Source organism: Oncorhynchus masou, chromosome 24, assembly GCF_036934945.1.
Source record: "Oncorhynchus masou masou isolate Uvic2021 chromosome 24, UVic_Omas_1.1, whole genome shotgun sequence".
Lineage (NCBI taxonomy): Eukaryota > Metazoa > Chordata > Actinopteri > Salmoniformes > Salmonidae > Oncorhynchus > Oncorhynchus masou.
Window position 1 is genome coordinate 59,334,329 of NC_088235.1, and position 27,779 is coordinate 59,362,107.

Consider the following 27,779-nt stretch of genomic DNA (forward strand, 5'->3'; position numbering starts at 1 on the left):
TCTATAGGGTCCCACAGTTGACAGGGCATGTCTGAGCAAAAACCAAGCCATGAGGTCAAAGGAATTGTCAGTAGAGCTCCGAGACAGGATTGTGTTGAGGCACAGATCTGGGGAAGGGTTCCAAAAATGTTCTGCGGCATTGAAGGTCCCCAAGAACACAGTGGCCTCATCATTCTTAAATGGAAGAAGTTTGGAACCACAAAGACTTTTCCTAGAGCTGCCCACCCGGCCAAACTCAGCAAATGATGGAGAAGGGCCTTGGTCAGGGAGGTGACCAAGAACCCAATGGTAACTCTGACAGAGCTCCAGAGTTCCTCTGTGGAGATGGGAGAACCTTCCAGAAGGACAATCATTTCTGCAGCACTCCACCAACCAGGGCTTTTTGGTAGGGTGGTCAGACGGAAGGCACTCATCAGTAAAAGGCACATGACAGCCCTCTTGGAGTTTGCCAAAAGGCACCGAAAGACTCAGACCATGAGAAAGAAGATTCTCTGGTCTGATGAAACAAAGATTGAACTCTTTGTCCTGAATGCCAAGCGTCACGTCTGGAGTAAACCTGGCACCATCCCTACGGTGAAGCATGGTGGTGGGAGCATCATGCTTTAGGGATGTTTTTTCAGTGGCAGGGACCTAGAAACTAGTCAGGATCGAGGGAAAGATGAATGGAGTAAAGTACAGAGAGATCATTGATCAAAACCTGCTCCATATCGCTCAGGACCTCACACTGGGACAAAGGTTCACCTTCCAATAGTACAGCGACCCTAAGCAAACTTCCAAGACAATGCAGGAGTGGCTTCGGGACAAGTCTCTGAATGTCCTTGAGTGGCCCAGCCAGAGCCCGGACTTGAACCCGGTCGAACATCTCTGGAGAGACCTGAAAAGAGCTGTGCAGTGACGCTCCCCATCCAACCTGACAGAGCTTGAGAGGATCTGCAGAGAGGAATGGCAGAAACTTCCCAAATACAGGTGTGCCAAGGTTGTGGCATTATACCCAAGATAACTTAAGGCTGTAATCGCTGCCAAATGTGCAGACCCTTTAAAAGTACTGAGTAAAGGGTCTGCATAACAATGTAAATGTAATATTTCAGTTTTAACACATTTTCAAACATTTCTAAAAAACTATTTTTGCTTTGTCATTATTTTGTGTAGATTGATGAGGGGGAAAAACAATTGAATACATTTTAGAATAAGGCTGTAATGTAACAAAATGTGGATTAAGTCAATGGGTCTGAATACTTTTCGAATGCACTGTATATCTTAATTTGGAAAATGTTCTCTAACTTTCTTTAACTTTGAAAATATGGAGTAAGTTGTGTAGATATATCTGTAGGGGTAACACATCAAATTCATTTTAAGGCAGAAAAATGTGAGAGAAAAATGTTCAAGCGGGTGTAGACTTTCTATCGGCACCGTACTCAAATTAATTGCCATAAAAAAATGTAACCATTATTTTACCAGGTAAATGAACTGAGAACACATTCTCATTTACAGCAATGACCTGGGGAATAGTTACATGGGAGAGGAAGGGGGAGGAATGAGCCAATTGTAAACTGGAGATGATTAGATGGCCATGATGGTATGAAGGCCAGATTGGGAATTTAGCCAAGACACCAGGGTTAACACCCCTACTCTTACGATAAGTGCCATGGGATCTTTACTGACCAAGAGAGTCAGGACACCTGTTTAATGTCCGATCCGAAAGACAGCACCCTACACAGGGCAATTTCTCCAATAACTGCCCTGGGATATTGGGATAATTTTTTAGACCAGAGTAAAGGGTTCCTCCTACTGGCCCTCCAACACCACTTCCAGCAGCATCTGGTCTCCCATCTAGGGACTGACCAGGACCAACCCTGCTAAACTAGCTTCAGAAGCAAGCCAGTTAGACAAAAGTTAGAGGTTTTGTTGATTACACAAATAGAATACAACTCAAACCAAGTGTTTTCACTTTAAACAAAATGTTTACCCCTTTTCAGCCAAAAATAGAAACGTCTTACTTGCTTGTATCAATTTGTCTGGGTTTACATTAGAAGCATATTATTCAGACCAATGCAATGAGGTGTAGAGATATTGAGATGGATTTGGGTCCTGTTATTTTACGGGCGATGGATGGAATTAGTATGGCTCTTGCTATTTTCTTAGTAGTACGGGATTGGGTAGGAGGATTTACAGTATGTAAACCTTTTTCAACCACACACTTCGACACGGTAGGTGGCGGCATGCATCTTTCACGTTGTTTTGCCGACCGCCAGTAATACCAAAGAAGAAGGTTCAAGCAGGCCGGAAATCACAACAAATTGAGCGCTGAGTTGTTCGTTGAACACTCAAATTCAAATAGCTACATGGCAGCTTGCATTTGTTATCACCAACTGCAGACTGTAAGTAATAAAAAAAAGTAAATGTGCATGAAATCAGTGCGGTAGCAAGTAGCTGTAATTGATAGAAAAGGGCCAATTTAACAGTGAAATATGTATCGTGGTCGGCCTCTTCCACCTCGAGGAGAGTACCCGCAGCAGTGCGAGGGCCGTGGTCCTACTCCTGTCCGGCCTTATCCTGGGCCACCGTTTAGAGAAGAAAGAGGCAGGCCCAGACCTCCTTTTCAGGGTTACCATGACGGGCCTCCAGACCCGTACAGGCGTTCTCCACCGCTCAGGAGGTATCCTTCTCCCGGTTCAGTAAGTCACAGAGGTCCAGGCGGTGAATATTGGGGCAGCGGCCCTCTCCCAAGAGAAGTAAGTGCGATAATTAAGTGCGGGATACTCTCTACCCGACTAGTCTGCCACTATCTAATTACATTGGTAAATGTAGTTTTCAAAAGATATTCGTGCATGTTGTCTGTTTACATAGCGCATTGGTTAGCTAGCTAACTAGGCTAGTTATCATGACTATTTATCACTGTTTATTGTTAACCAGCTTCAAGCGCAGGTGCAATTTTTATTTACAGTGGAACTGGAAGTTGCCCTGTCCCTTGCATTGGCTCCTATTTCCTTTTCACTGGAGCAATGCATTCATTTGCCGAAATGCTGTGTCTAATAACTTCAAAATCCTGTCAAACTATTTATTGTAATGAAACTGATTACAGTTAAGGGATTTGATTGGAAATCTGTTTCTGTCAATAGAGCTCTCATTCTTCTCCCCGTGGTGGCATCCCCACAGACCACAGTCTGGTAATCACTGTGGGCAATGAATTGACTGGACCACCTGGGGCAGGGCTCCCCTCAAGAGACTACCCTCCTTACCTGCCAAAGAGGTCCAGTTACGATGGCCCTGACGACCGTGGCCCCAGGAGGCAGAGTCCCAGCAGAGGGAGAAGCCGACATCGTAGTCGCAGCCCGGGAATCAGGGGACGGAGCAAGAGCCGTCCTCGTAGTCGCAGCCCTACAATGGGGGGACAGAGTAAAAGCCGTGCCAGAACTCGCAGCCCTGCAATGGGGGGAAGGAATAAAAGCCGTGTCCGAAGTCGCAGCCCTGCAATGGTAGGACAGAGCAAAAGCCTTACTCAAAGCCGTAGCCCTGAATTGAGGGGACAGAGTAAAAGCCGGGCCCGAAGCCGCAGCCCTGAAATGGGGGGACGGAGCAAGAGCCGTCCGCCAAGCAGGTCCCGAAGCAGGAGTGTGAGTCGTGGCCAGAGCTATGGACAGTCCCGCAGTATAAGCAGAGCAAAGAGTGTTGGTCCACACAAGAGTAGGAGCCGCAGTGTCAGTACCAGCAGTAGTAGCAGTAGCAGCAGTAGCAGGAGCAGCAAGGGAGGCGCTAATAAGATAAAGAAGATGAGCAGGTTCAAGGAGCTGGAGTTGGCCCGTCGCCACAAAGAGATGGAAGACATGAACATGCCCACAAAGTCCATCCTGAAGAGGCGCATGGACTCGGAGACTGACTCCCCCCCATTTGTGCAGGTAGGGGACATATGCCATTTTATTACTGTGTTATATTAATTATGTAGTATATAGCTGTGTTGTGTATTACCGATTTTCATACTCATTCTAACTCTGTCATCCCACAATTACCTTTTTTATTTTATCTAAATGATTATCATGATTAATTTGTTCAACATATATTGTTCTTTCGTTTTTTGTTTTGCAGAACAGTGATTCTCCAAGAGTTACCCCTGGTGCTGAGGCAGAGCGTCTCCTCTCAGCTATGAAAGGCATGGACCCTAACATGTTGGCCACCATGCTGGGAGAACTGAGAGATGACCCACGCATGGCCCAGGGCAGACTTGATCCCAGTGGGATTGCAGGGATCCTTGGCTTGTTGGGGGATGCATCTGCACCGCAAGAGGAGAAAAGGAAGAGGGTACCAGACATTGATGATGAGGAGAAGTTCCTTTATGGCGATGAAGATGATCTAGAGAAGGGCAGGTCTCAGACTCCAGCAGGAGTTCCCCGTCAACAACACAGTCTGTCAGAGCTCTATGGTGATATTATGAGTGAGCCGGCAAGCTATGGCGCCTCACAGCACCTAGAGGCCCATCCTGGTATTGTCGATCAGCGAAGCTCTCGTCAGCAACAGGTGGACATGAGGTATCAGCATCAAAGCAGGTCCTCTGCCACCCCTGACCATAAGATCAAGGTTGAAGAGCCTAATGACTACCCACTAGGAACAGGACCACTGGAAGGGAAGGAGAGCCAAGACGTGGAGGAGTACGAGAAGATCCAGGACCTCCTCAAAACCATTGGGCTGGATCTGGGGGTGACGGAGATCAGCAAGATGGCTGCCAGGACTCAGGAGCGTCTGCATGGAAAGAGGCCCCCTCCGAAACCCCCTTCCCCTTGTCCTGGGAGGAGGCGGGGCCACCGTGACTCTTCAAGAAGCTCAGGCAGGGGCATGCATAATAGCCACAGTGGGAGCAGCTCCAGCAGTGGTAGCAGTCGTAGCGAAAGCAACAGCCCGAGTCGTAGCAGGAGCCTAAGCAGCAGCCTTGATAACAGAAGGAGCCAGAAGAAGTCACCCCCATCTGACAGATGCAGCACCCATGGGAAGACTCGAGGCGGCGGGGAGGTGAAGACTGAAACTACTCCAGTGACACCCACCCACCCTTCTATCTCGATTCCTGCCTACGCCCAAGCCCAGTCACATGGTCTGGTTCCACCCAACTATCCACCTCATGGCTTTGGGCAGTATGGGAACTGGCCGTACATGCCCCAACAGTGGCCGATGTACCCACCTCCATCTATGGGCATGCTTCCTCAATCTCCCATTGAAGATTTTCCGAAAGCCCCGCCGTTTGACAGACCATACTTGAATGTCATCCAGCCAGAGTTACACCAGGGGGGTGAAAGAAAAGGTGAGAATAAACCATTGAATAAGTGGATGTTTAATTACTTGTTCATTCCTCTTCAATAAATACATTTGGTTGGTGATCAATGAAACTGCAGCACGTACAGTGCTTTCGGAAAGTATTCAGACCCCTTCTCTTTCCCCACATTTTGTTATGTTACAGCCTTATTCTAAAATGGATTAAATCAAAGCATGTTCCTCATCAATCTACACACAATACATCATAATACCAAAGCGAAAACAGTTTTTTAAACATGTTTTCATTCTCCCCAATTTTGTGGTAACCAATTGGTAGTTAGTCTTGTCCCATTGCTGAAACTCCCGTACGGACTCGGGAGAGGCGAAGGTCTAGAGCCTTGCATCCTCAAAACACAACCCAACCAAGCTGCACTGCTTCTTGACACAATGTCTTCTTAATCCGAAAGCCAGCCACACTATTGTGTCAGAGGAAACACTTTACACCTGGTGACCGTGGCAGTGTGCATTGCTCCCGGCCCGCCACAGGAGTCGCTAGTGCTTGATGGTGTAAGAACATCCCTGCTGGCCACACCCTCTCCTAACCCGGACGACGCTGGGCCAATTGTGCGCCACCCCATGGGTCACCCGGTCGCAGCCGGCTGCGACAGAGCCTGGACTCGAACCAGGATCTCTAGTGGCACAGCTAGCACTGCGATGCAGTGCCTTAGAACCTCCGCACCACTTGGGAGGGCCATTTTTAGACAGATGTATTGAAAATAAAAACAGAACTACCTTATTGTCATAACTAGTCAGACCCTTTGCTACAATACTTTGTGTCCATTGAGTCCACCTGTGGTACATTTAGTTGATTGGACATGATTTGGAAAGGTACACACCTGTCCAGATAAGATCCCATAGTTGACAGTGCATGTCAGAGCAAAAACCAAGCCACGAGGTCGAAGAAATTGTCCGTAGAGCTCCGAGACAGGATTGTGTCGAGGCACAGATATGGGGAAGGGTACCAAAACATTTCATAAATGGAAGAAGTTTGGAGCCACCAAGACTCTTCCTAGAGCTGGCCAAACTGGGCAATCAAGGAAGAAGGGTCTTGGTCAGGGAGGTGACCAAGAACTCGATGGTTACTCTGACCAAGCTCCAGAGTTCCTCTGTGGAGATGGGTTGTCCTTCTGGAAGGTTCTCCATCTTTGCAGCATTCCACCAATCAGGCCTTTATGGTAGTGGCACATGAGGGCCCGCTTGGAGTTTGCCAAAAGGCACCTAAAGGACTCTCAGACCATGAGAAACACGATTCTTTGATCTGATGAAGATTGAACTCTTTAGCCTGAATATCAAGTGTCACGTCTGGAGGAAACCTGGAACCATCCCTACTGTAAAGCATGGTGGTGGCAGAAGCATGCTGTGGGGGATGTTTCTCAACTGCAGGGACTGGGAGACTAGTCAGGATCAAGGGAAAGATGAATGGAGCAAAGTATAGAGAGATCCTTGATGGAAACCTGCTCCAGAGTGCTAAGTACCTCAGACTGGGGTGAAGGTTCACCTTCCAACAGGACAACGATCCTAAGCACACAGCCAAGACAATGCAGGAGTGGCTTCGGGACATCTGAATGTTCTTGAGTGGCCCAGCCAAAGCCCAGACTTGAACCTGATCGAACACAAGCATTTCACTACACTCGCATTAACATCTGCTAACCATGTGTATGTGATAAATAAATTTGATTTGACATCTCTGGAGAGACTTGAAAATAACTTTGCAGCAACACTCCCCATCCAACCTGACAGAGCTTGAGAGGATCTGCAGAGAAGAATGGCATAAACTCTCCAAATACAGGTGTGCCAAGCTTGTAGCGTCAAATCCAAGAAGACTCAAGGCTGTATTCGCTGCCAAAGGTGCTTCAACAAAGTACTGAGTACAGGGTCTGAATACTTATGTGAATGTGATATTTAATTTAAATTTTTTTAATTTAATACATTTGCAAAAAGTTCTAAACCTGTTTTTGCTTTGTCATAATGGGGGAATTTGTCGATTGATGAGAAAAAAGTAATCTTAGAATAGGGCTGTAATGTAACAATGTGAAAAGTCAAGTGGTCTGAATACTTTCTGAAAATACTGTAAGCTGTAGTTTTAATGATGTAACTCTTGTCTAATTTTGTACATTATTCCTGTATAGCATCATCAAAGATGGCCGCTCAGGATAATGGCAAGGACAGGAGGGTTTTAGAAGAGAGAAATAATGAAAGCCAAAAACAAAAGGTGGAGTATTCAGCTATCCACTTAAATTCAAATGAAGACTACAGTATTGTCATTTGATGCTGTTTTGGCATACACTAGTTCTCTAATGATTCTCCTGCATTCTGTAGGTTCTTGAAGAACGTGAAAAACTGAGAAGAGACCGAGACATCCGCATGAAGAAGAAAGATTATCTCATGAAGGAACTGGAGAGATTGCGAAAACAGCAAGGTACTTCAATCATCTCAAAGCCTTTTCTATATTTGTTAATTACATTTAAAAATACAAATTTATTCAGAAGGTTGTTGCACAGTTGGATACATTTTTCATTGTTGACTTTGTAGGGGAACTGCTGCGCAAAAAGCGGCGTGAAAAGGATGGCCATAAGGACCCGTTACTGTCAGAGATCAGTCGGCTCCAGGAAGAGGTCATGTCTCAGATTGCTGTGCTCCGCAACGAGCACGAGGTAGCAGAGAAGAAACGATGCGAGCTTGACAAAGTGGCTCTTATTCTCGGTCTACAACCAACTGACAAGCCCCGGCGAGAGGGTAGGGCTTCTGGAGACCTTGAGCATCCAACACACCCACCACCTCCAGACAAGGAGAAGAAACAGGAGCGCGCTCGCAGCCGAGAGGTATCACCTGGGGTCCAGGCCTCTGTCAAGGTAGAATTCCGTAAGCTGCTCCAGGCACAAGCCAGAGAGCTGAAGTACTGGTAAAACCTTAGAAAAACATGTACATTATTGCTGCAGAAATGTAATTATTCTGCAGAAAGTGACAGGTCAACGTTGCTTTATTTCATGATATGAGTCTAAATGACATAAGTAACTATTCAAAAGGTACGGTTTTGATTTAAATGTATACTTGCCCTTGTCTGATTCATTAAATACCAGTAAGCAGTAATTGTGCTACATGACCAAAAGTATGTGGACACCTTCTCGTTGGACATCTTATTCCAAAATCATGGGCATTCATATGGAGTTGGTCCCTCTTTTGCTGCTATAACAATCTCCACTCTTCTGGGATGGCTTTCCACTAGATGTTGGAACATTGATGCGGGGACTTGGTTACATTCAGCCACAAGCATTAGTGAGGTTGGTCACTGATGATGGTTGATTAGGCCTGACTCGCAGTTGGTGTTCCAATTCATCACAAATATGTTCGATGGGGTTGAGGTCAGGGCTCTGCAGGCCAGTCAAGTTCATCCACACCGATCTTGACAAACCATTTCTGTATGGACCTCGCTTTGTGCATGGGGGCATTATTATGCTGAAACAGGAAAGGGCCTTCCCCAAACTGTTGGCCCAAAGTTGGAAGCACAGAGTCATCAAGAATGTCATTGTATGCTAAGATTAAGATTTCACTGGAACTAAGGGGCCTAGCCCAAATCATTAACAGCCTCAGATCATTATTCCTCCTCCACCAAACTTTACAGTGGGCACTATACATTGAGGCAGGTTGCGTTCTCCTGGCATCTGCCAAACCCATATTTGTCTGTCGGACTGCCAGATGGTGAAGCATGATTCATCACTCCAGAGAAAAAGTTTCCACTGCTCCCGAGTCCAATGGTGTCGAGCTTTACACCACTCCAGCTGACGCTTGGCATTGTGCATGGTGATCTTAGGCCATGGAAACCCATTTCATGAAGCTGCTGACGAACCACCCTGCATACCACTGCTGGCTTGCTTCTGAAGCTAAGCAGGGTTGGTTCTGGTCAGTTCCTGGATGGGAGACCAGATGCTGCTGGAAGTGGTGTTGGAGGGCCAGTAGGAGGCAGTCTTTCCTTTGGTCTAAAAAAAATATCCCAATGCCCCAGGGCAGTGATTGGGGACATTGCCCTGTGTAGGGTGCCGTCTTTCGGCTGGGATGTTAAACGGGTGTCCTGACTCTCTGAGGTCATTTAAGATCCCATGGCACTTATGGTAAGAGTCCCCAGTTTACAATTGGCTCATTCATCCCCCTCCTCTCCCCTGTAACTATTCCCCAGGTCGTTGCTGCAAATGAGAACGTGTTCTCAGTCAATTTACCTGGTAAAATAACGGATTTAAAAAATGTTTTTGCTGACGTTGCTTCCAGAGGCAGTTTGGACCTCGGTAGTGAGTGTTGCAACTGAGGACAGAGCTTGTGTGGCCTACCACTTTGCGGCTGAGCCGTTGTTGCTTCTAGTCTTTTCCACTTCACAATAGCAGCACATACAGTTGGTATGGGGTAGCTCTAGCAGGGCAGAAGTTTTATGAACTGACGAGTTGGAAAGGTGGCATCTTATGACAGTGCCACGTTGAAAGTCATTGAGCTCTTCAGTTTGTCCATTCGACTGCCAATGTTTGTCTATGGCAGTGTCATGTCTGTGTGCTCAATTGTCTACACCTGCTAGGAACGGGTGTGGCTGAAATAGCCGAATCCTCTAATTTGAAGGGTGTCCACATACTTTTGTATATAACGTGTACTTTGAATACTTGGCATTCAGCCTTTTGCTTATACATCATATATGGGGTTAAACAATGTGTGGTGCACATACTGCTCAGGCTTACCTGGACAGACCGTGTGCTATGTTATCTGTGTTGTCCAAGAGACAGAGTTTGACTCCTCGGTTTAAAAGTTCCCTCTTTGTATGCCAATGTCTGACCCAACTAATCTCAAAACTGGTCTACAAATGCATGCATGTTTACAAATGATTGTGTTTTAAACCTGCAACTTATGTGGAAACCTGTTCAGTTTCATATGGCAAACAGTTGTGATTAAGCATAGGGTTACATCTTCTCTGATGTCTCACCCTACAATTTACAATATTTTTCAGAGCTCACAGTATTTGTTTATGAAAGACCACCACCATGTCAAACTTTTTCTCTGAAAGAGTTTCTGGAGATGCCACAGTCAGGTAAGATGTTTGTTAGAAGCTTGGATATAGGGTATTTACTTTCATGGATTGAAAGATTAACATCAGTCTTTGTAATTTAACTGTCATTTCATAAGAGCATTTTCACCATCAACATGTAGGCTAGCTAGGAGATCAGCGATTAGTTGGGATGAATACTTTGCATACAGAGAGGGATCCCAATAATGTGGACTGTTTTAATCCTTTCCACTGGATCAAATTATTTCTAATTTGTTAATAGAGTGATGGTGTATCTCTAATTTATTAGAACACTTAAACATGGGTATTCAATTAAAATAATTGTTATTGGATATGGAAAATATGTAACATTTGAAGATGAGAATACACGAAAGTCAAATGGATCTCATTGGAAACTCAACTCTGAATTGTAGCTGTTTTGTTGCGAGGAGTAAATCTCCTGAAATATCCTATTTGATGTTTTTCCACTCCACTCATGGTCTCTGAACAGCACTCATCGAGCACTCATTTCTCAACTTTTTTTGCTCAACTCACAGATCAGTATTTAAAATGTAATTTTGACCATTAATTGGAGGAGATAAGCGTACAAGAATATGACAATGCGAGTCAAATATTAGCCTTAAAAACAGGATTCTCTGACATAACCTGAGTAACTCCCTCAAGGCTGGAACACAGATCTCCTATGTTGTCAAGGTGAGCGTTTTTGAAATTTCAATGTTTGGGGAACATCGTAAAATTCTCTTTTGTGTTTTGTCGTTTTAATACCGTGTTTCAGTATTTTTTTTTGCCTGCTTCCCCTAGGCATATTTAGCTCTTTTGCTGACTTGTGTTACTTCTGTTCTTCATTAGGCAGCATCATTGTCCTTAAGAGCCTCTACTAAGAAATCCCCAGCCAGTACCCAGCCTCCTGAGCATCCAGCAGACCTGTTTGAATACTATGACGCTGGGAACCACTGGTGCAAAAGCTGCAATGTCACTTGTGGATCCATGTTCGATTTTTTCACACACTTGCACAGCAAATCGCACCGAAAGGTTTGTGTACCATTTATAGAATGTTCCAATAAGACTCCAGCTCCAGCAGTTCCGGAGTCTTGCTGTGGAACTTGTCACATAACGTACAGACTACAGAGAACAACCAAAAGGCTATGCAATAAAGAAATGTGTTAGCTAGACAGTGTTGCTTAATGTACAAGTCTTTAATAATACATTTGCGATTGAGTGGTCAGGTAGCTGTGCTGTTCATGCCTTTACCAGCACAGCTGGAGCTCAAGATAATCAATTAAATTGCATGGTTGGAACTAATATTTAATAATGAATTATGACCTAGCATTGTGTCACTTCAGTTCATCCTGTCTAGCTAGCTAGATAGTGAAGTTTACATTTAACTTAATAATTAAATTGCTATCTATTAAACACTTGGATGGACGCATCTCTTTACAGGCCCTCTTAGCTCTGAAGTCCGCTAGTTAGCTACCTTGAAATGAACGCAGCAGACTCCTGAATGTGATGTGGAAAGCCTATTGGCTGCTCCCGGCAAGGATTCTTGTGCTCTCTGCTAAGGACTTATTGGCTGCAGCTGGACCCTTCTTGGTCGTTCAGTCAGTGACTTGAAGAGCTTTGTTTACTATCATGAAAATGAGGTCTCCTGTTTTTGTTCTTTGTCCCCATATCTGGTTGAATTTCCTTTACCTTTCCTACGTGGCATTTTTTGTTTTTTGAATTGTGTAGTCTCTTGTATTTTTACAGCAAATTGTTTATGTATTCTTTTTTCATTGGCACTGTGCAGACTCAGGATCCTTACAATCGACCATGGACGTCAAGTTCCTCCAACAATGAGATTAATAAGATTTACTCTTCAGGGGAGAAAATGACTAAACCTGCTAAAGGTACAAACTTGAATTTCTGTTTTTATACATTTCCCTTTTTCTAAATATTTGTAATGTACTGTTAAATGTTGTTAGCAATCTTTTACTTTTAGGCTCTTTGTGCTGGATCACTGCCACAGTTTGCAGTCACTGAATACAAAACTATGCATAAGAAGTAAGAAATAAACATTGATTTCTATATGCAATGTGAAGGGGGTCATTTTGGGCAACCGTTAGTCAATTACAAATGTTGATGTTTATATGTCCATGTTTACTGAATGTACTTATACTCTCCAAGTAACGGACCTACATTTTATAACAATCTACTTTTATAACAGGTTCTTCCATGGAGAGCACAGTAAAGGTAATAATCAATGATTGTTTCCTGTGACCATTAGGTATTTTTAAAAACCTCTCTCTCTTTTTGTCTCATAGGATCAGAGTTTTTGGTGCCTGTGAGGGGATATTATTGCCAGCTGTGCGAGGAGTTTTACGGGGATGCAATTTGTGCTGAAGATCATGCCACGAGTCATACTCACAATGAGAAATACAAGGTAGGCCATTACTAGTTGGGAGTAGGATATTATTTCACTAGGGCTACATTAAGGATGTTTACAAATTTGAAATTCGGAAACCTGGTTCGGTTTCCTGCTGCGTTTTGTTATTGCTTTGTGCACACAGTAGTCTTTTGTCTACTTTGCAGGCCTATGATCAAATAGTATCTGAAATGTTTAAAAGGAGCTTGCCTGGTGCAATAGAAATCATAAAATAGTACCTCATTTGACACCCCAGGCAGGCTCAAGCAAAGTATTTAAAATACTATTTGAACCCTGGTCTGCTACTTTGGATAGCTTAGACATGTATCATTGTGTAATTTAGGTGAACTATGTTTTCCTACAGTAGAGGTTGCAACACAAGTTTAAGTATGTTCACTTAGCCACTGTCACCAACTGCTAATTTAAGCATTTTCTAAAATCATTTAAAGTCTAAAGTTCAATGACTTGGTTTGAATTTATGAGATGATTTGGGCATGAAATTTCATACATGCTAATATTGGGTACATTGATTAACGTTGGTTTTTGGTTCGAAAATTCTGTTAAGTGTTGGTGGCTAGGTAAACAAACTCATTGTGGATTGCACTCTGTCCTTGTCCATACACTGCCAACAAGGTAAGAACACTTTGATGAACTGTCCCTTTAAGTCTAATTTTAGGGACAGTTTTTATTTTGTATTATTATTTTTAACTTTAATGATTTACATGTGTGTTTGGTCCTTCTGCTAGAAACGAATGTATGAGTATCCACTCTACGAACAGAGAAGGAACCTGGATCGTCAGGCTGGACTCACGTTGGAAGTTGGTGACAAAAAGCACTCGGAGTTCAAACGCAAACACGAAGAGGAAGAATCCAAAAAGAGCAAAGAGAAGGAGGAAGGGAAACATAAACGCAGCAAAAAGGACAAGGGAAAGGACAATGAGAAGTTCAAACACATGGAGAAAGAGGGGAAGGTGAAGCACAGCAAAAAGGAGAAGTACAAATATTACAAGAGGGAGGAGGAGGAGGAGGAAGAGAGGGCCAAGTATAGCAAAAAAGAGGAAGACGAGAGGTCTTTGTACAGCAAGAAAGAGGAGAGATATAAACATAGCAAGGAGGGGGAAGAGTGGCCCAAGTACAGTAAGAAGGATGAAGAGAGATACAAGCATAGAGAGGAGGAGGAGGAGTGGTTAAGAAATCGCAGGGAGGAGGAAGAGAGGCCTAGGTCTAGCAGGGTAGAGGAGAGACCCAAGTTTAGTTGGAGGCATAATGAGGAGGAGGAAGACCGGTCCAGATATGGTAAGGGGAAAGAGCCCAACCCCAAATATAGCAAGAAAGAGGAGGCGAGGTATAGATCAGAGAGGGAGGATGGGAAACCTAAGAATGAAAAGGAGGAAAGACAATCAAGGAAAGACCAGGGTGAGCTTCAAAGGGAAGATGAGAAGTCAGGATCTAGAAAGCAGTCTGAGCCTGAGAAACCCGGTGAGCCTCCCAAAGTGTTCTGTGGGCCTAATCCAGCATTGAGAGCAAAGCTGCGCAAGAAAAGTGAGGAAACAACCAAAGTAGAGCCAAAGGCTCCGTCTGCTTTTGGAAAGTTCAGTTGGAAGAAAAAACTAGAAAATGAGCTTGCGAAGGAGGCCGAGAGAGTGGCTGCTGAGTTCCTGAAGGAAGATGAGGCAGATGCTGAAGAGGATGACGACCCGGATGCGTTTTCAAAGTCTGTGGCTGCAGCCAAGAGCATTGCTATCAAGCTGTCAGGGAAGACAGTCATCCCCCCAACTAACACATGGGTACCCTTCAACTCTGGGAAAATACGCCCAAACCTTCCTGCTCCCTCCGTGGTCCTGAGAAAGTCCTCCGGACTTGGGCCCTGGGTCTATGCTAAACCGGCCCCTCTCAACACCTTACCCTCTATCAGACCACCCGGTGCCAGCGGAGAAATGCCTCTGCCTGTCATACAGAACCAGCCTATAAAGGACCCTGTACTGGCAGCAGACATCATTTCCAAGGCGTTCTGTGGTGAGGAACTGGAGTCAGCAGATGGCACCTGGAAGCCAGGTCCCCATTTTACACCAGACAAAAAGAAAGCTTCCACAATGGAGTCTGTTAGTCAAGCCCCCACATCCACTCCTTCAGCAGTGATGTCGGAGTTCAAGACTCCCCTGCCTCCCCCGCCTGTCCTGATAATGATGACCATGGAGTCGGATGTATCTGCACCAGGAGTCCCTGAGAGTGAGCAGAATGTCCCAGTGATGGTCACACCCCCTCCTTTCATGCAGAGACCCCCAAGTGAGGTGATGAAGAAATCAGAAAAACCGAAGTCTAGCCTAGCTGCCGCAAAAGCACAAGATTTATTTGACATATTTTATAGCAGCAGTACCACATCCACCGCCAGCACTGCCATGTCCACTAAAGCAGTCATAGAGTCCAAAGCTGCTCCGAATTACTTAAAGAACAGCGAAACCTTGGAGGCTACGGCCCCACAAACAGAGCAAATCCAACCTGAGCTCCCAGCTCTTGACAACAGTAACACCATTGAAACTGACACAAAGGAGTCAATGGAGACTGAGCGTGGGTCTGACCCACAGCCCAAGGAAGATGCACCTGAGAATGCCCCCATACAATTAAATAACCCATCAGATACTCTGGGTATCTCAACAGAGACCCTGGATCTCCCAACAGAAGTGCTGGGCTTAGATCTGTTTGATTTAAATTTTGATTAACAGCTCCCACCAGAACGCAGGCCACTGGAGGGTGGGTATTTTAGGTAGTTGATGGGATTAGGGTGTACATTAGAGGGGAACAAATAGTAACCAACACATCCCTCTGATTAGAAAACTAAGCCCTGTTGCCTTGTGCAGGTTGATGTTGATTGTCATGAATCTTGCCCTGAAGGCAGAACTGAGTGATTTCCATTAGATGGGCCAAGTGCAAAGTCATAATTGGCTATATTGTAAAAATGTAAGGTTATATATTATGACTTTGTGGCTGTGCCACCTAGTGACCACTGCAGAGTTGCCTCCAGTACATAAATCATCCCAATAAATGCCAACCTGCGTAATTTAGTGGCCCGAGCAGGCAGCTCGAACTTGAATGGATAAGGAAATGAAACTTCCACTGAAAGATATGAGACATTCTTAAGTGATGAATCTTCAGAAATGTTGAAGCTTGTGCTGCAGTTCTTTTTGTGTTGAATAATTTCTTCATTCATTCATCTCAACTTTTCTTTACTTAAGGTAACGTACAGTACCATGCTTATTGATTACTATAGTTTTGTGTGTATCCATGTTCAGCCTCTTAAGCAAGTAGTTATTTTCTCTTTAAATGATTGAATGGTATTTTAATACAGGAACGAGAGAAAAAGTTCAAAGAAAACAGAATTTGGTAAGGTAGTGCAGCATGGACCAAAATATCTGAACAATGTTTTCTTTTACAATTGTGCCATGTAATATCTGTCACTCTTCACAGCACCCTCCAGAAAAGAAGATGTGGATATATAACCTTGGAATTATAGCTCCTTTAAAAAAAAAAATTGAACTTTCCATTGGTTCACTGACTGTACTATGCGCAATGCTATTCTGTGTTAGTTAGTGAAAATAATCAAACTGGTTGTCCCTTTTAACTGTTATTGCTGAAGTAGAATTCAAATAAATGTCAGTGACCACAACATTTTCTCTTATTTCTCAGACCTTGTAGTCGGGCCCTGTAATCATAAAGCATCACTATGGTATGCCCCTTGCAGTCGAAAGGAATTCTGAAGAAAAACCTCACTATGAGTGTCTGCAACGGGCAACTCTGAAATGAACAGGACAATGTTAATATACAGTGGCTTTGGAAAGTAATTCAGACCCTTTGACTTGTTCTACATTTTGTCTTATTCTAAAATTGATTCAATATTTTTTTTTCTCAATCTACATACACTACCCCATAATGACAAAGCAAAAACAGGTTATTAGAAATTTTTGCTAATTTATAAAAAGGGAAATATACATTTACATAAGTATTCAGATCCTCACCTTTGACAAGCTTGGCACAGTTTCTCCCATTCTTCTCAACAGGTTGGATGGGGAGCGTTGCTGCACAGCTATTTTCAGGTCTCTCCAGAGATGTTCGATCGGGTTCAAGTCAAGACTCTGGCTGGGCCACTCAAGGACATTGAGACTTGTCCCGAAGCCACTCCTGCGTTGTCTTGGCTGTGTGCTTAGGATCGTTGTCCTGTTGGAAGGTGAACCTTCACCCCAGTCTGAGGTCCTGAGCGCTCTGGAGGAGGTTTTCATCAAAGATCTCTTTGTACTTTGCTCTGTTCATTGTTCACTCGATCCTGACTGGTCTCCAAGTCCCTGATGCTGAAAAACATCCCCACAGCATGATGCTGCCAGTACCATGCTTCACTGTAGGGATGGTGCCAGGTTTCCTCAAGTCGTGAAGCTTGGCATTCAGGCCAAAGAGTTCAATCGTGGTTTCATCAGACCAGAGAATCTTGTTTCTCATGGTCTGAGAGTCCTTTAGGTGCCTTTTGGCAAACTCCAAGCAAGCTGTCATGTGGCTTCCGTCTGGCCACTCTACCATAAATGCCTCATTGGGAGAGTGCTACAGAGATGGTTGTCCTTCTGGAAGGTTCTCCCATCTCCACAGAGGAACTCTAGAGCTGTCAGTGACCATCGGGTTCTTGGTCACCTACCTGACCAAGGCCCTTCTCCCCCGATTGCTCAGTTTGACCAGGCAGCCAGCTCTATAAAGAGTCTTGGTGGTTCCAAACGTCTTCCTTTTAAGAAAGATGGAGTCCACTGTGTTCTTGGGGACCTTCAATGCTGCAGAAATGTTTTGATACCCATCCCCAGATCTGGGTCTCGACACAAGCCTGTCTCAGAGCTATACGGACATTTCCTTTGACCTCATGGCTTAGTTTTTCCCAAGTGGACTCCCAAGTTTTAGCAACACCCCAAGGATGATAAATGGAAACAGGATGCACCTGAGCTCAATTTCGTATCATAGCAAAGGGTCTGAATACTTACATAAATAAGGTATTTATTTTATATATACATTTGTAAAAATATGTAAACCTGTTTTCGCTTTGTCGTTATGAGGTATTGTGTAGATTGCTAAAACAAATAATATTTCATAAATTTTAGAGGCTTTAACCTAACAAAATGTGAAAAGTCAAGGGGTCTGAATCATTTGCAAAGGCACTGTAAATTAATGATGGACGTCATTGTGTCCAAATAGTCTGACCTGACAGCGATTTCTTTATTTTTTAGTTTTTTCTTCTTCTGCAGAGCCTATATAAGTAACATAGCAAAGGTGAGAGCGGTCTAGCTATGCTGTATGCTACTTTAAGAATTATATAATTCTGAGTGCCAGTGATTGGCCTTGATCCGATGTCTGGCAAAAAACATCTGAAGTTTCTACTAAATGTAATTTTCAACAAAGCCTGCTGGGACATCAGTCTTCACTTCAGAAAAGGTAAGGCCACTTGCATCAAAACAATGAAGATATGATGTTCCTGTAAATGTGCTGTGGAAGGTGGATAGAATTTAAGGCAATACAACCTATACAGAGTGAATTGATGTACTTGCTATGCTAATCCAGGGACAGGATATCAGAGGATGTTGCTGTTCTGTCTCATAATGCGGTCTACAATGTCATTGAATTATTCAGCTGTACTGAAATGCCCATTTATATTCATTTATTACACTGACTGTGTTTCACTCTATCGCCAATGATACCATATGTGAATAATTGCTCACTGTCTGGTCTACGGAAACATGGCCTCAAATGTTTGGTTTATTTACTTGTATGTATTTGATTTAAACCTTGCACAAACCAATGTCATTTCATTTGCCAAATAAAATATTTTGAAGGCAAACCCATTGTCATATTGATAATGTCACGTGTGAAAAAAGGATACTGATCAATGCCAATAACGTGCTTACGAACCTTTTACAAATTAGGCACATTCTGACATCCTTTCCCAAGCACAGACATGTGATTCCTCTTTGGCCCCGAAGGAAGTATGGAACATGTCCCGTAGGTGGTGCTGGTCAAGTGCATTGAGACTACAGACCCTGAGATCACTTAGCCTTTTACCAGTAGGTTTTCTGACAAGTAAAAGTACATTGTAGTAAGTGGTTACATAAGTTGTGGCTATAGTTTTGTAGGCTGCATAGCTTGCCATGGTCTGAAACCTTGTTTGTGCCTTATTTCCAGTGGTGTGCTGCACAGACATGCACAAATGTCCAACATGCATGGCAAACTTTCCTCAAATATATAGTATTGGATTACTCTGGTAAACCCTAAATCTTCCTATAGACCCAATATTATGTATAATAAAGGTAATGGATAGTCATAACTTTAATCCTCCATTTCAGAACAACATACTATTCTAGAGATTATGAACTGCAGCTACTATGGATTATTTTCCATTCCAGAGCTGCCTGCATACAGTATGTATACTCTGAATCCATGATGACAGTTTATTGAAGATGATTCATTATGACACACAAATACACATACTTTCTAAAGCATTTGGTGAATTTGTTAATGTCTCACTAACTTGTTGAAATCTCTAACTTGACTATAGTTGTATGATGTGTAACACATTGTCAGTAAGTAAAGTTTGTTGTGTTCAATAGAACGCTACAGAATGTGAGGTGGTTTAAAGCATCCAGCTTTTCTCAGTAGGACTTTTGATTCAGAATATGACAACTTTTACTTGACAGAATAACAGATTTGTCTTGGATGAAGTGCTTTTATCATGACAGACTTTAGGGTGGCTAAATTCCCCTTGAATAAATCGGAGTATCTCAGCACAAATGGCTTCCAATGCTTTGCAGAGTATTTGTATGTCATGAACAACACACCTTAAATAAATTGTCATGATGGATGTTCCCATCAAATACAGTGCTTTCTGTAAGTATTCATACCGTTTGACTTATTCCACATTTTCTTGTGTTTCATCCTAAATTAAAAATTGATTAAATATTCAGTACCAGTCAAAAGTCTGGGCACACCTTCTCATTAAAGAGTTTTTGTTTGTTTTTTTTACAATTTTCTACATTGTAGAATAATAGTGAAGACATCAAAACTATGATAACACATATGGAATCATGTAGTAACCAAAAAAGTGTTAAACAAATCAAAACACATTTGATGACAGCTTTGTACAATCTTGGCATTCTCTCAACCAGCTTCACCTGGAATGCTTTTCTAATAATCTTGAAGGAGTTCCCACATATGCTGAGCACTTGTTGGCTGCTTTTCCTTCACTCTGCGGTCCCAAACCAGCTGGGATGGTGTATCGCTGCAGAATGCTGTGGTAGCCATGCTGGTAAAGTGTGCCTTGAATTTGAAATAAATCACTAACAGTATCACCAGCAAAGCACCATCACACCATCTCCTCCATGCTTCACGGTGGGAACCACACATGCGGAGATCATCCATTCACCTACTCTGCATCTCAAAAAGACAAAATCTCAAATGTGGACTCATCAGACCAAAGGACCGATTTCCACCAGTCTAATGTCCATTGCTTGTGTTTCTTTGCTCAAGCAAGTCTTGTCTTGTTATTGGTGTCCTTTAGTAGTCTCCTCTGAACAGTTAGTTGATGTTGAGATGTGTCTTGTTACTTGAACTCTATGAAGTACTTATTTGGCCTGCAATTTCTGAGGCTGGTAACTATAATTAACTTATCCTCTGCAGCAGAGGTAACTCTGGGTCTCCTTTTCCTGTGGCGGTCCTCATGAGAGCCCTTTTCATCATAGCACTTGAAGAAACTTTCAAAGTTCTTGACATTTTCCATATTGAGTGACCTTCATGTCTGAAAGTAATGACGGACTGTCGTTTCTCTTTGCTAACCAAATATGGCGATCTTCTGTATACAATCCACCTAACTTGTCAAAACACAACTGATTGGCTCAAATGCATTAAGAAGGAAATAATGCCACAATTTAACTTTTAACAAGGCACATGTTAATTGAAATGCATTCCAGGTGACTACCTCATGAAGCTGGTTGAGAGAATGCCAAGAGTGTGCAAAGCTGTCCTCAAGGCAAAGAGTGGCTACTTTGAAGAATCATAAATATAAAATATATTTTGATTTGTTTAACACTTTTTTGGTTACTACATGATTCCATATTTGTTATTTCCTGTTTTGCATGTTATTTTGGCATTAACGTGTCACGTATCAGTTTGCAAACAATGTAAAAAAAATCAATAATCATTGAGTTTATAAAGCTGCATGCAACATGGTCTCTTTTTAGGTTTCTTGATTAAGTCAGCTCCAAAATGCAGGTGTTTCAGCCTAGCTCAGTCCTTTCTGTGGTGGTGAGGCAGCCATTGGAAAATACAGAGCGTAGGGGTTGGTAATGTTCTCTAGTTGCGCTGTGATTGGCTCAGTGTTCTGTCACTTATGGGGACACTATGTCTCTGTAAAATCTATGAGAGCTAGAAAATTGAAGACCCTTGGGTACTGCCATAGAGTTACATTAGAAGTGCCCATCCAAGAAGGCTCAAGGTCATTGGCCACAGATAAAATTACCTAAAATAATGTTATATCTACAGTGGGTTTGATTTGACTGATCATGTCAACATCATACATTCTAAACCTTAGCTAGCAAGCTAGCAGTCATCATCATGAATCAAGTTGACAACTTTCAAGCTGACAACAACCTGGATCACTGGTCTCTACACATGGTATGCGGATTTTCTCGTGGTTCAATTGCCGCTTACCGCCGCCCATGTGTAAGCACCTTGAAACATGTTATTGAGTCTAAATGTTATCAAATCAGGAGAATAATACGTTAATAAGCAGCATAGGGAAAATGGGTGAAGGTAGCGTGGGTTTATAAGATGGAGAGTTACAAAGTGTCAGAAGTTGAGGGACCACAGGGCATAAAAGGCATAGTGTGGAATAAGGGGTTAGCTAGAGATATGATTGGCTGTGGAATAAACATAAAATGGGGTGCTAGTGTGCGTCTGCACCCCTTTTAGGTTGTTGTCACAAATATCCAGCCCATGTCCAGTCATTCTCGGGGTCACGTCATTCCGTGTCAGCTGTAAGCATTCAAATCATGGTCACCGTGTGTCTGTGAATCACAACATTAAAGGGATGAGTGATCACAGCATTTCCACAAATAAAGCCATAGACAATACAACTTAAGCATTGAGGACTGCTTTTTGTTGACAACATGGTGCTTTACACAATATCTACTCTGTGTGAATGATGGAAGAATCTACTCCAGCTATAGGTCCATTTGAGTGTGTGTGGTCACTTATGTCTGCGCATCAACCGGTACTGGGACCATTGGAGACATGGGATGCTTGCTCTCAAAGTGCTGCTTGAATGTCTTCGGGTCTGCATCTATAAAGGTTAAGTACAAAATGGAGGAAATCTGTGGCTTAGAATTGAATTCAAAGTTGACACAAATAATAAACTAAATAATACGATGCAACAAACTACTACACATATGAAAAACTGTACCACACAGGCCAGAACAATACCCTACACATGGAGAGGAAAAGGCACATACAGTACCAACCAATACTACTCACCCGACAGACAAGGCAGGTGTGAACCAGTGCTGCCTTGGCTGCAATCTTGTGTTTCACAGATGCTCCTTTCTTCTTAGCAACCACCGCCTTGGCATCAGTCAACAAGTCCAACTTGAGAGTGGAGCATGCGTTATATATCAATACCATCAAAATGAATTGCCCTCATCCCACTGACATTATGGTCAATGGACTATGTTGATCAAGTGTTAGAGCTGGGCTGGGACAAAAGCCTTCAAACTCTGGCTCTTCAGGACTTCCTGCAATGACTGAACCAGACCAAAGAATAGTGTTCGAGGTTGAAATAATTTAACAAGTTGAGAGGTGATAATACTCAGGCACACCCATTGGTTTTGGAATACAGACGGTGCAAATAAGGTTTGCAATTTGGCATCAATAACAGTAATGATTTATTTTGTTGCAATTTTTACCCCCTTTTTCGTGATTAAGAGCTTGTCTCATTGCTGCAACTCCCCAACGGGCTCGGGAGAGGCGAAGTCAGCCTGCAGGCGCCTGACCCGCCACAAGGAGTCGCTAGAGCGCGATGAGCCAAGTAAGGCCCCCCCTGGCCAAACCCTCCCCTTACCCAGACGATGCTGGGCCAATTGTGCACTGCCCTATGGTACTCCCGGTCAAAGCCTGGGATCGAGCCCCTGCGATACAGTGCCTTAGATCGCTGATCGCCACTCAGGATGCCCATGACAGTAATTCTACCGAAAAACAAAAGTGAATACCAATTCATTTAAAACCCACCATAGCAGGCAGGACTAAGGTTACATAACCTTAACTGCTAGGTCTGGGAGTTGCCAGAGACCACACAATATGATATACTTACAGTGCATCCGGAAAGTATTCAGACCCCTTCAGTTTTTCAACATTTTGTTACGTTAGAGCCTTAGTGTAAAATGGATAAAAAAAAAAAATCCTGATCTACACAAAGATCAGAAGTGATTGGACCTTGCATCCACGACAGTGAGTGTGCTTGGCCGGTGAGCACGTTCCTGTAAGACATAGAGCCGCAAGCTAGCGCGAGGACGCGCTCTTTGAAAGGAGGGAGTAGTGTAACTCTGCCGCACGAGCATGCTTTTGCAGCACAGTCGATAGTGCTCCGGACCTGGGGCTCGAGACCTGCTCCCTACCTGTTTCATTATATACACACAGAGAGAGAGAGCGAGAGAGAGAGAAAATGAAATGTCACATTTACATAAGTATTCAGACCCTTTAATCAGTACTTCCTTGAACCACCTTTGGCAGTGATTACAGCCTTGAGTCTTCTTGTGTATGATGCTACAAGCTTGGCACACCTGTATTTGGGGAGTTTCTCCCATTCTTCTCTGCAGATCCTCTCAAGCTCTGCCAGGTTGGATGGGGAGTGTTGCTGCACAGCTATTTTCAGGTCTCGCCAGAGATGTTCGATTGAGTTCAAGTCCGGGCTCTGGCTGGGCCATTCAAGGAAATTCAGAGACTTGTCCCGAAGCCATTTCTGTGTTTTCTTGGCTGTGTGCATAGGGTCATTGACTGTTGTAAGGTGAACCTTTGCCCCAGTCTGAGGTCCTGAGCGCTCTGGAGCAGGCTTTCATCAAGGATCTCTATGTATGTACTTTGCTCTGTTCATCTTTGCCTTGATCCTGACTAGTCTCCCAGTCCCTGCCGCTGAAAAACATCTCCACAGAATTATGCTGCCACCTCCATGCTTCACCGTAGTCAGGTTTCCTCCAGACATGGCGCTTGGCATTCAGGCCAAAGACTTCAATCTTGGTTTCATCAGACCAGAGAATCTTGTTTCTCATGATCTAAGAGTCCTTTGGGTGCCTTTTGACAAACTCCAAGCGGGCTGTCGTGTGCCTTTTACTGAGGAGTGGCTTCCGTCTGGCCACTCTACCAGAGTGACCATCGGGTTCTTGGTTACCTCCCTGACAAAGCCCCTTCTCCCCTGATTGCTCAGTTTGGCTGGGCGGTCAGCTCTAGGAAGAGTCTTGGTGGTTCCAAAATGCTTCCATTTAAGAATGATGGAGGCCAATGTGTTCTTGGGGACATTAAATGCTGCAGAAATGTTTGATTCAATGATCCAATATAGTGCTACATAACGTGTGGTACTAGGCATTCAATTTTCCCTTTTTTGTATCACCAAGTATAATGGATTGTACAGTAGGTGGCGGCATTAACCTATAACATTTGTTTGCGGACCACCATGATACTGAAGAAGAAGAAGAGCTTCATTCATGAATTGTTGCTAGGGCGAAAGTGCATCATTCAACGCCTCCAGCCTAAACGAGGAGTGCAATCCGCCCATCCAATGAAAAACTTACAGTGGCCCGTCACTAGGCAGTATAACGTGTGGCTGGCCAATTATCTTTTTCTTGGCCTAGAAGGGTGCAGGGAGCTGAAGCTAACCGAGTGGCAGCGATCGAGTCCCGGGGAAATCTGTCACGGAGTCACCGTGAAAAAGATCAACAGCCACAACATGCCGAATAAAACTAAAAAGGAAAAGGTAACGTACTGATCGCAACAATGCTAATATTGTTGCCAAATATTCAGAGGAAGTAGATCGTATCTCGTAATTGTATTCTAATACGCCAACTAGATGTACTATTATCGTAAGGCCTAGCAGAGCAGATGCATTTTCAGACTATGCAAAGACATTAGCAGCCAACAACATATGTGATCTTAATCATTGTTTACATTACATAATTAAATTGATTTAATAACGATAGACAAGCCCATTAAAATAGACGGTAAATCTTAACGTTATACCGTCTATTGACAAAGCTGTTTGCCGCCTGAGGGGATTTCGCGGATGTTTCGACGCTGCCCACATGCTTTGTCTAAACGCAAATACGCGACACAGTGAAAATACAAAAGATACACTTACTGTATACACAGTTTAGGAAAGTTGCACCCAGATGTATGTTGAGTAACACAGGGCTTGTGGAATGGTCGCAATGGAATTGAGAGCGCAAGGTAAGGGGATGTCATAGCCGAGGTGGTGAGTGGAGAAAAAAAGTCAGGTGCAACTTTGCTAAACTGCACACACTATGTGTATCTTTAGTATTTTAAAGCTTCTTTCTCACGTATAGGAATGTTAAATTCCAAAGATTTCCCAAACCGTATCGGATGTGAGGTGTACTTCAATTTAAATTCAGACAAAGTGTCGGGATTAAACAGGGTTGTGATTGTAAAACAAATGTGATAACTATGTTTCCGTTACAGGTTAGTTTATAGAAAACGGCGCAATAGATGTTTCAACTAACCTGCTCATGGCGATACTGTCTTGGTTCTCGATTCGGTGGAAATGTATCTGAAATGTTTGTGTCCAGTTGCAGGTAGTTCTACAAAAAAAGCCAAAACTCAATGTTTCTTGCCATTTTAGCTACCGCACTTTTAGGATTTTCCATAATCTTTGCAGGAACTAATATTTCTATGCGACGCGGCCACTTGTAGATGACAGTGCATCACACAGTGTGACCAAAGGGGTGTACTACCGTTGAGTTTTGTCTGTTTTTTGTAGAACCACCTGCAACTTGACGCGGACATTTTCTAAGATACATTTTTTTTCCCGAATCGAGTACGAAGACTCGCCAAGAGAAGGTAAATTGAAACATCCATGGCAGCTTTTTGTATAAGCTAACCTGTAACGACCAATAATGCAAACATGGTTATCACATATGTGGCGTACAATATGTAGCTATTCATGAGGGAGCCAGCTGTGATCAGAAGAAGCCTACTATCAGCTGAGAACACAATGAGGGCCGCCTGTAAACTGGGTATACCCTACGTGGGTTCTTGAGAGCTACCGATAGACTAGCCTTGTACAGCAACAATGCTTTTGAACTTTTACATTATTTATATTCTCAAATCTGTTGATGTCGTAAAATAATGTTTATTTTTAGAAATGGCGTATTTAATAATGAATGTGTTGTGAGAATATGAACTGCAAACATGCACGAGCGTGAGCCTAGGCGGTTCTCACTGATAGTGAGTTAACTACATTCGTTAATTAATAAACGTAAGATTATCAAGTTGATAGTTACAAGTTAAATTTAGTCTCGTTCTTCATAAGATACTACTACACTCTTGTCAAATAGCTTGCTGCAATGTTTTAAGATCGTCTTTCGCTCGCTTGTGCTTAAACGTTGCCTGACCAGACTGTAATTTCTGTCTTTTTCCACTCAGGGGGCATTTAAGTCTCGTTCCATACAGTCTGTCTTACAAATGCGGCAGTCAAGGCCGCAATAATGCATTCCAACAGTTTTTTAAGGTAGCGCAATTACAGTAATTGTAGGCACCCTACCAACGGGACCTGTTTAACCACGGAAATGACATGTATGTGTAGTGTACAATAACTCCATAGAACAGAGGATGTGAGTTGAGTATGGTCCTACACAATTGTGTTTGTTGTGAATATGGTAAGATGACTATGGCTTGTTGTCATTCACAGGAACCAACCAAATCTGCCAAAAGCAGCACTAAAAACAGTAATGCCACCAGTGGGAAAGACACAGGAACTGAAAATGCAGATGAGGTAAGATATCTTTGATTAACATGACAGATCCAAATGGTTGTTTGACAGTATTTCTTTTTTCATTTGTAGCCTGCAGTTTATTTGTGAAGATGATGGATTTTTCAGATTTATTCATTTCTATCAACTTATAATTAGGGTTTATTTTGAGGTATTATAAACTGTCTATTTGTATCAGGGGCCTATGCATGCTCCCAATGTAATTTTATTTGACACGCTATTGCCTGTTTCTTAATCGTGTTTATTTTTTTCAATGCTACATGGATAATATTGCATCAGTGTCCATATTTTTCCTTCATCTTGGTTAGGCCAACATAACAAGAGAGGAGCTAAACATAATGTTATGCCTTTGCATAATGGCACATGGCCGACGTCTGTTCAGCCATATAGGCCTGCTGGTTGAGCTCACAGTTGCGTTCCTTTGGAACATTGTTAAGGGGGGCTATTTATTATGGTGCTTGTGTTGGATCCAGACTCCAGCCGTTTTATCAGGAAGGGAGCGACTGTCCTTTGTGGACAGACCTCTGTATGCAGCTGAGCTCTTTGCATAGAACGCCATAGAGGCTGTGACTTGTCCATTGTTTACGGCCCAATAAAGTGTCCTATCAAAGTAGAAGTTAGACCTTCCTATTTTAAATTTTGTTTGATAAATCTAAATAAACATCCTTGAATCTCAACTAAAGGTTGACCAATTCTGATTTTTCAATGCAGTTACCGATTATTGGAGCACCAAAAAAAGCCGATACCAATTAATCGGCTGATTTTTATAAATAATAATAATATGTATTTATATATTTATTTGTAATAATGGCGATTACAACAATACTGAATGAACAATGAACACTCATTTTAACTTAATATAATACATAAATAAAATCAATTTAGTCTCAAATAATGAAACGTGTTCAATTTGGTTTAAATAATGCAAAAACCAAGTGTTGGAGAAGAAGGTAAAAGTGCAATATGTGCCATGTAAA

The 27,779-nt window shown here is 43.0% G+C and overlaps 2 protein-coding genes and 1 long non-coding RNA gene across 4 annotated transcripts in view; 2 read left to right on the plus strand and 1 right to left on the minus strand.

The window, feature by feature from the left end:
- Window positions 1-331: 331 nt before the first annotated feature.
- LOC135512401 (zinc finger protein 318-like) lies at window positions 332-16,404 on the plus strand. Of its 2 annotated transcripts, none has more exons than XM_064934407.1 (10): window positions 332-2,732; window positions 3,120-3,896; window positions 4,084-5,287; window positions 7,428-7,510; window positions 7,618-7,717; window positions 7,831-8,150; window positions 11,189-11,371; window positions 12,126-12,225; window positions 12,640-12,758; window positions 13,487-16,404. In XM_064934407.1, the coding sequence occupies exons 1-10, from the start codon at window positions 2,469-2,471 to the stop codon at window positions 15,458-15,460; spliced, it is 5,124 nt and encodes a 1,707-aa protein (XP_064790479.1). In that variant the 5' UTR covers window positions 332-2,468; the 3' UTR covers window positions 15,461-16,404. The 2 variants fall into 2 exon arrangements, with proteins under 2 accessions (XP_064790479.1, XP_064790480.1); XM_064934408.1 differs by having other exon boundaries at window positions 7,831-8,120.
- Window positions 16,405-21,898: 5,494 nt separating this feature from the next.
- On the minus strand, window positions 21,899-25,729 carry LOC135512405 (uncharacterized). The gene is made up of 3 exons (XR_010451407.1): window positions 25,535-25,729; window positions 22,287-22,397; window positions 21,899-22,095 (listed from the first exon to the last, which is right to left on the minus strand). It is a non-coding gene; the product is annotated as an uncharacterized LOC135512405 (long non-coding RNA).
- LOC135512402 (serine/threonine-protein phosphatase 2A 56 kDa regulatory subunit delta isoform-like) overlaps window positions 24,543-27,779 on the plus strand; it is a 60,590-nt gene continuing 57,353 nt past the window's right edge. Inside the window, exons 1-2 of the mRNA XM_064934409.1 lie at window positions 24,543-24,774; window positions 26,722-26,805. Of these exons, the coding sequence (XP_064790481.1) occupies window positions 24,580-24,774; window positions 26,722-26,805 (279 nt within the window). The 5' untranslated portion in view covers window positions 24,543-24,579. The remainder of the gene's footprint in view (window positions 24,775-26,721; window positions 26,806-27,779) is intronic.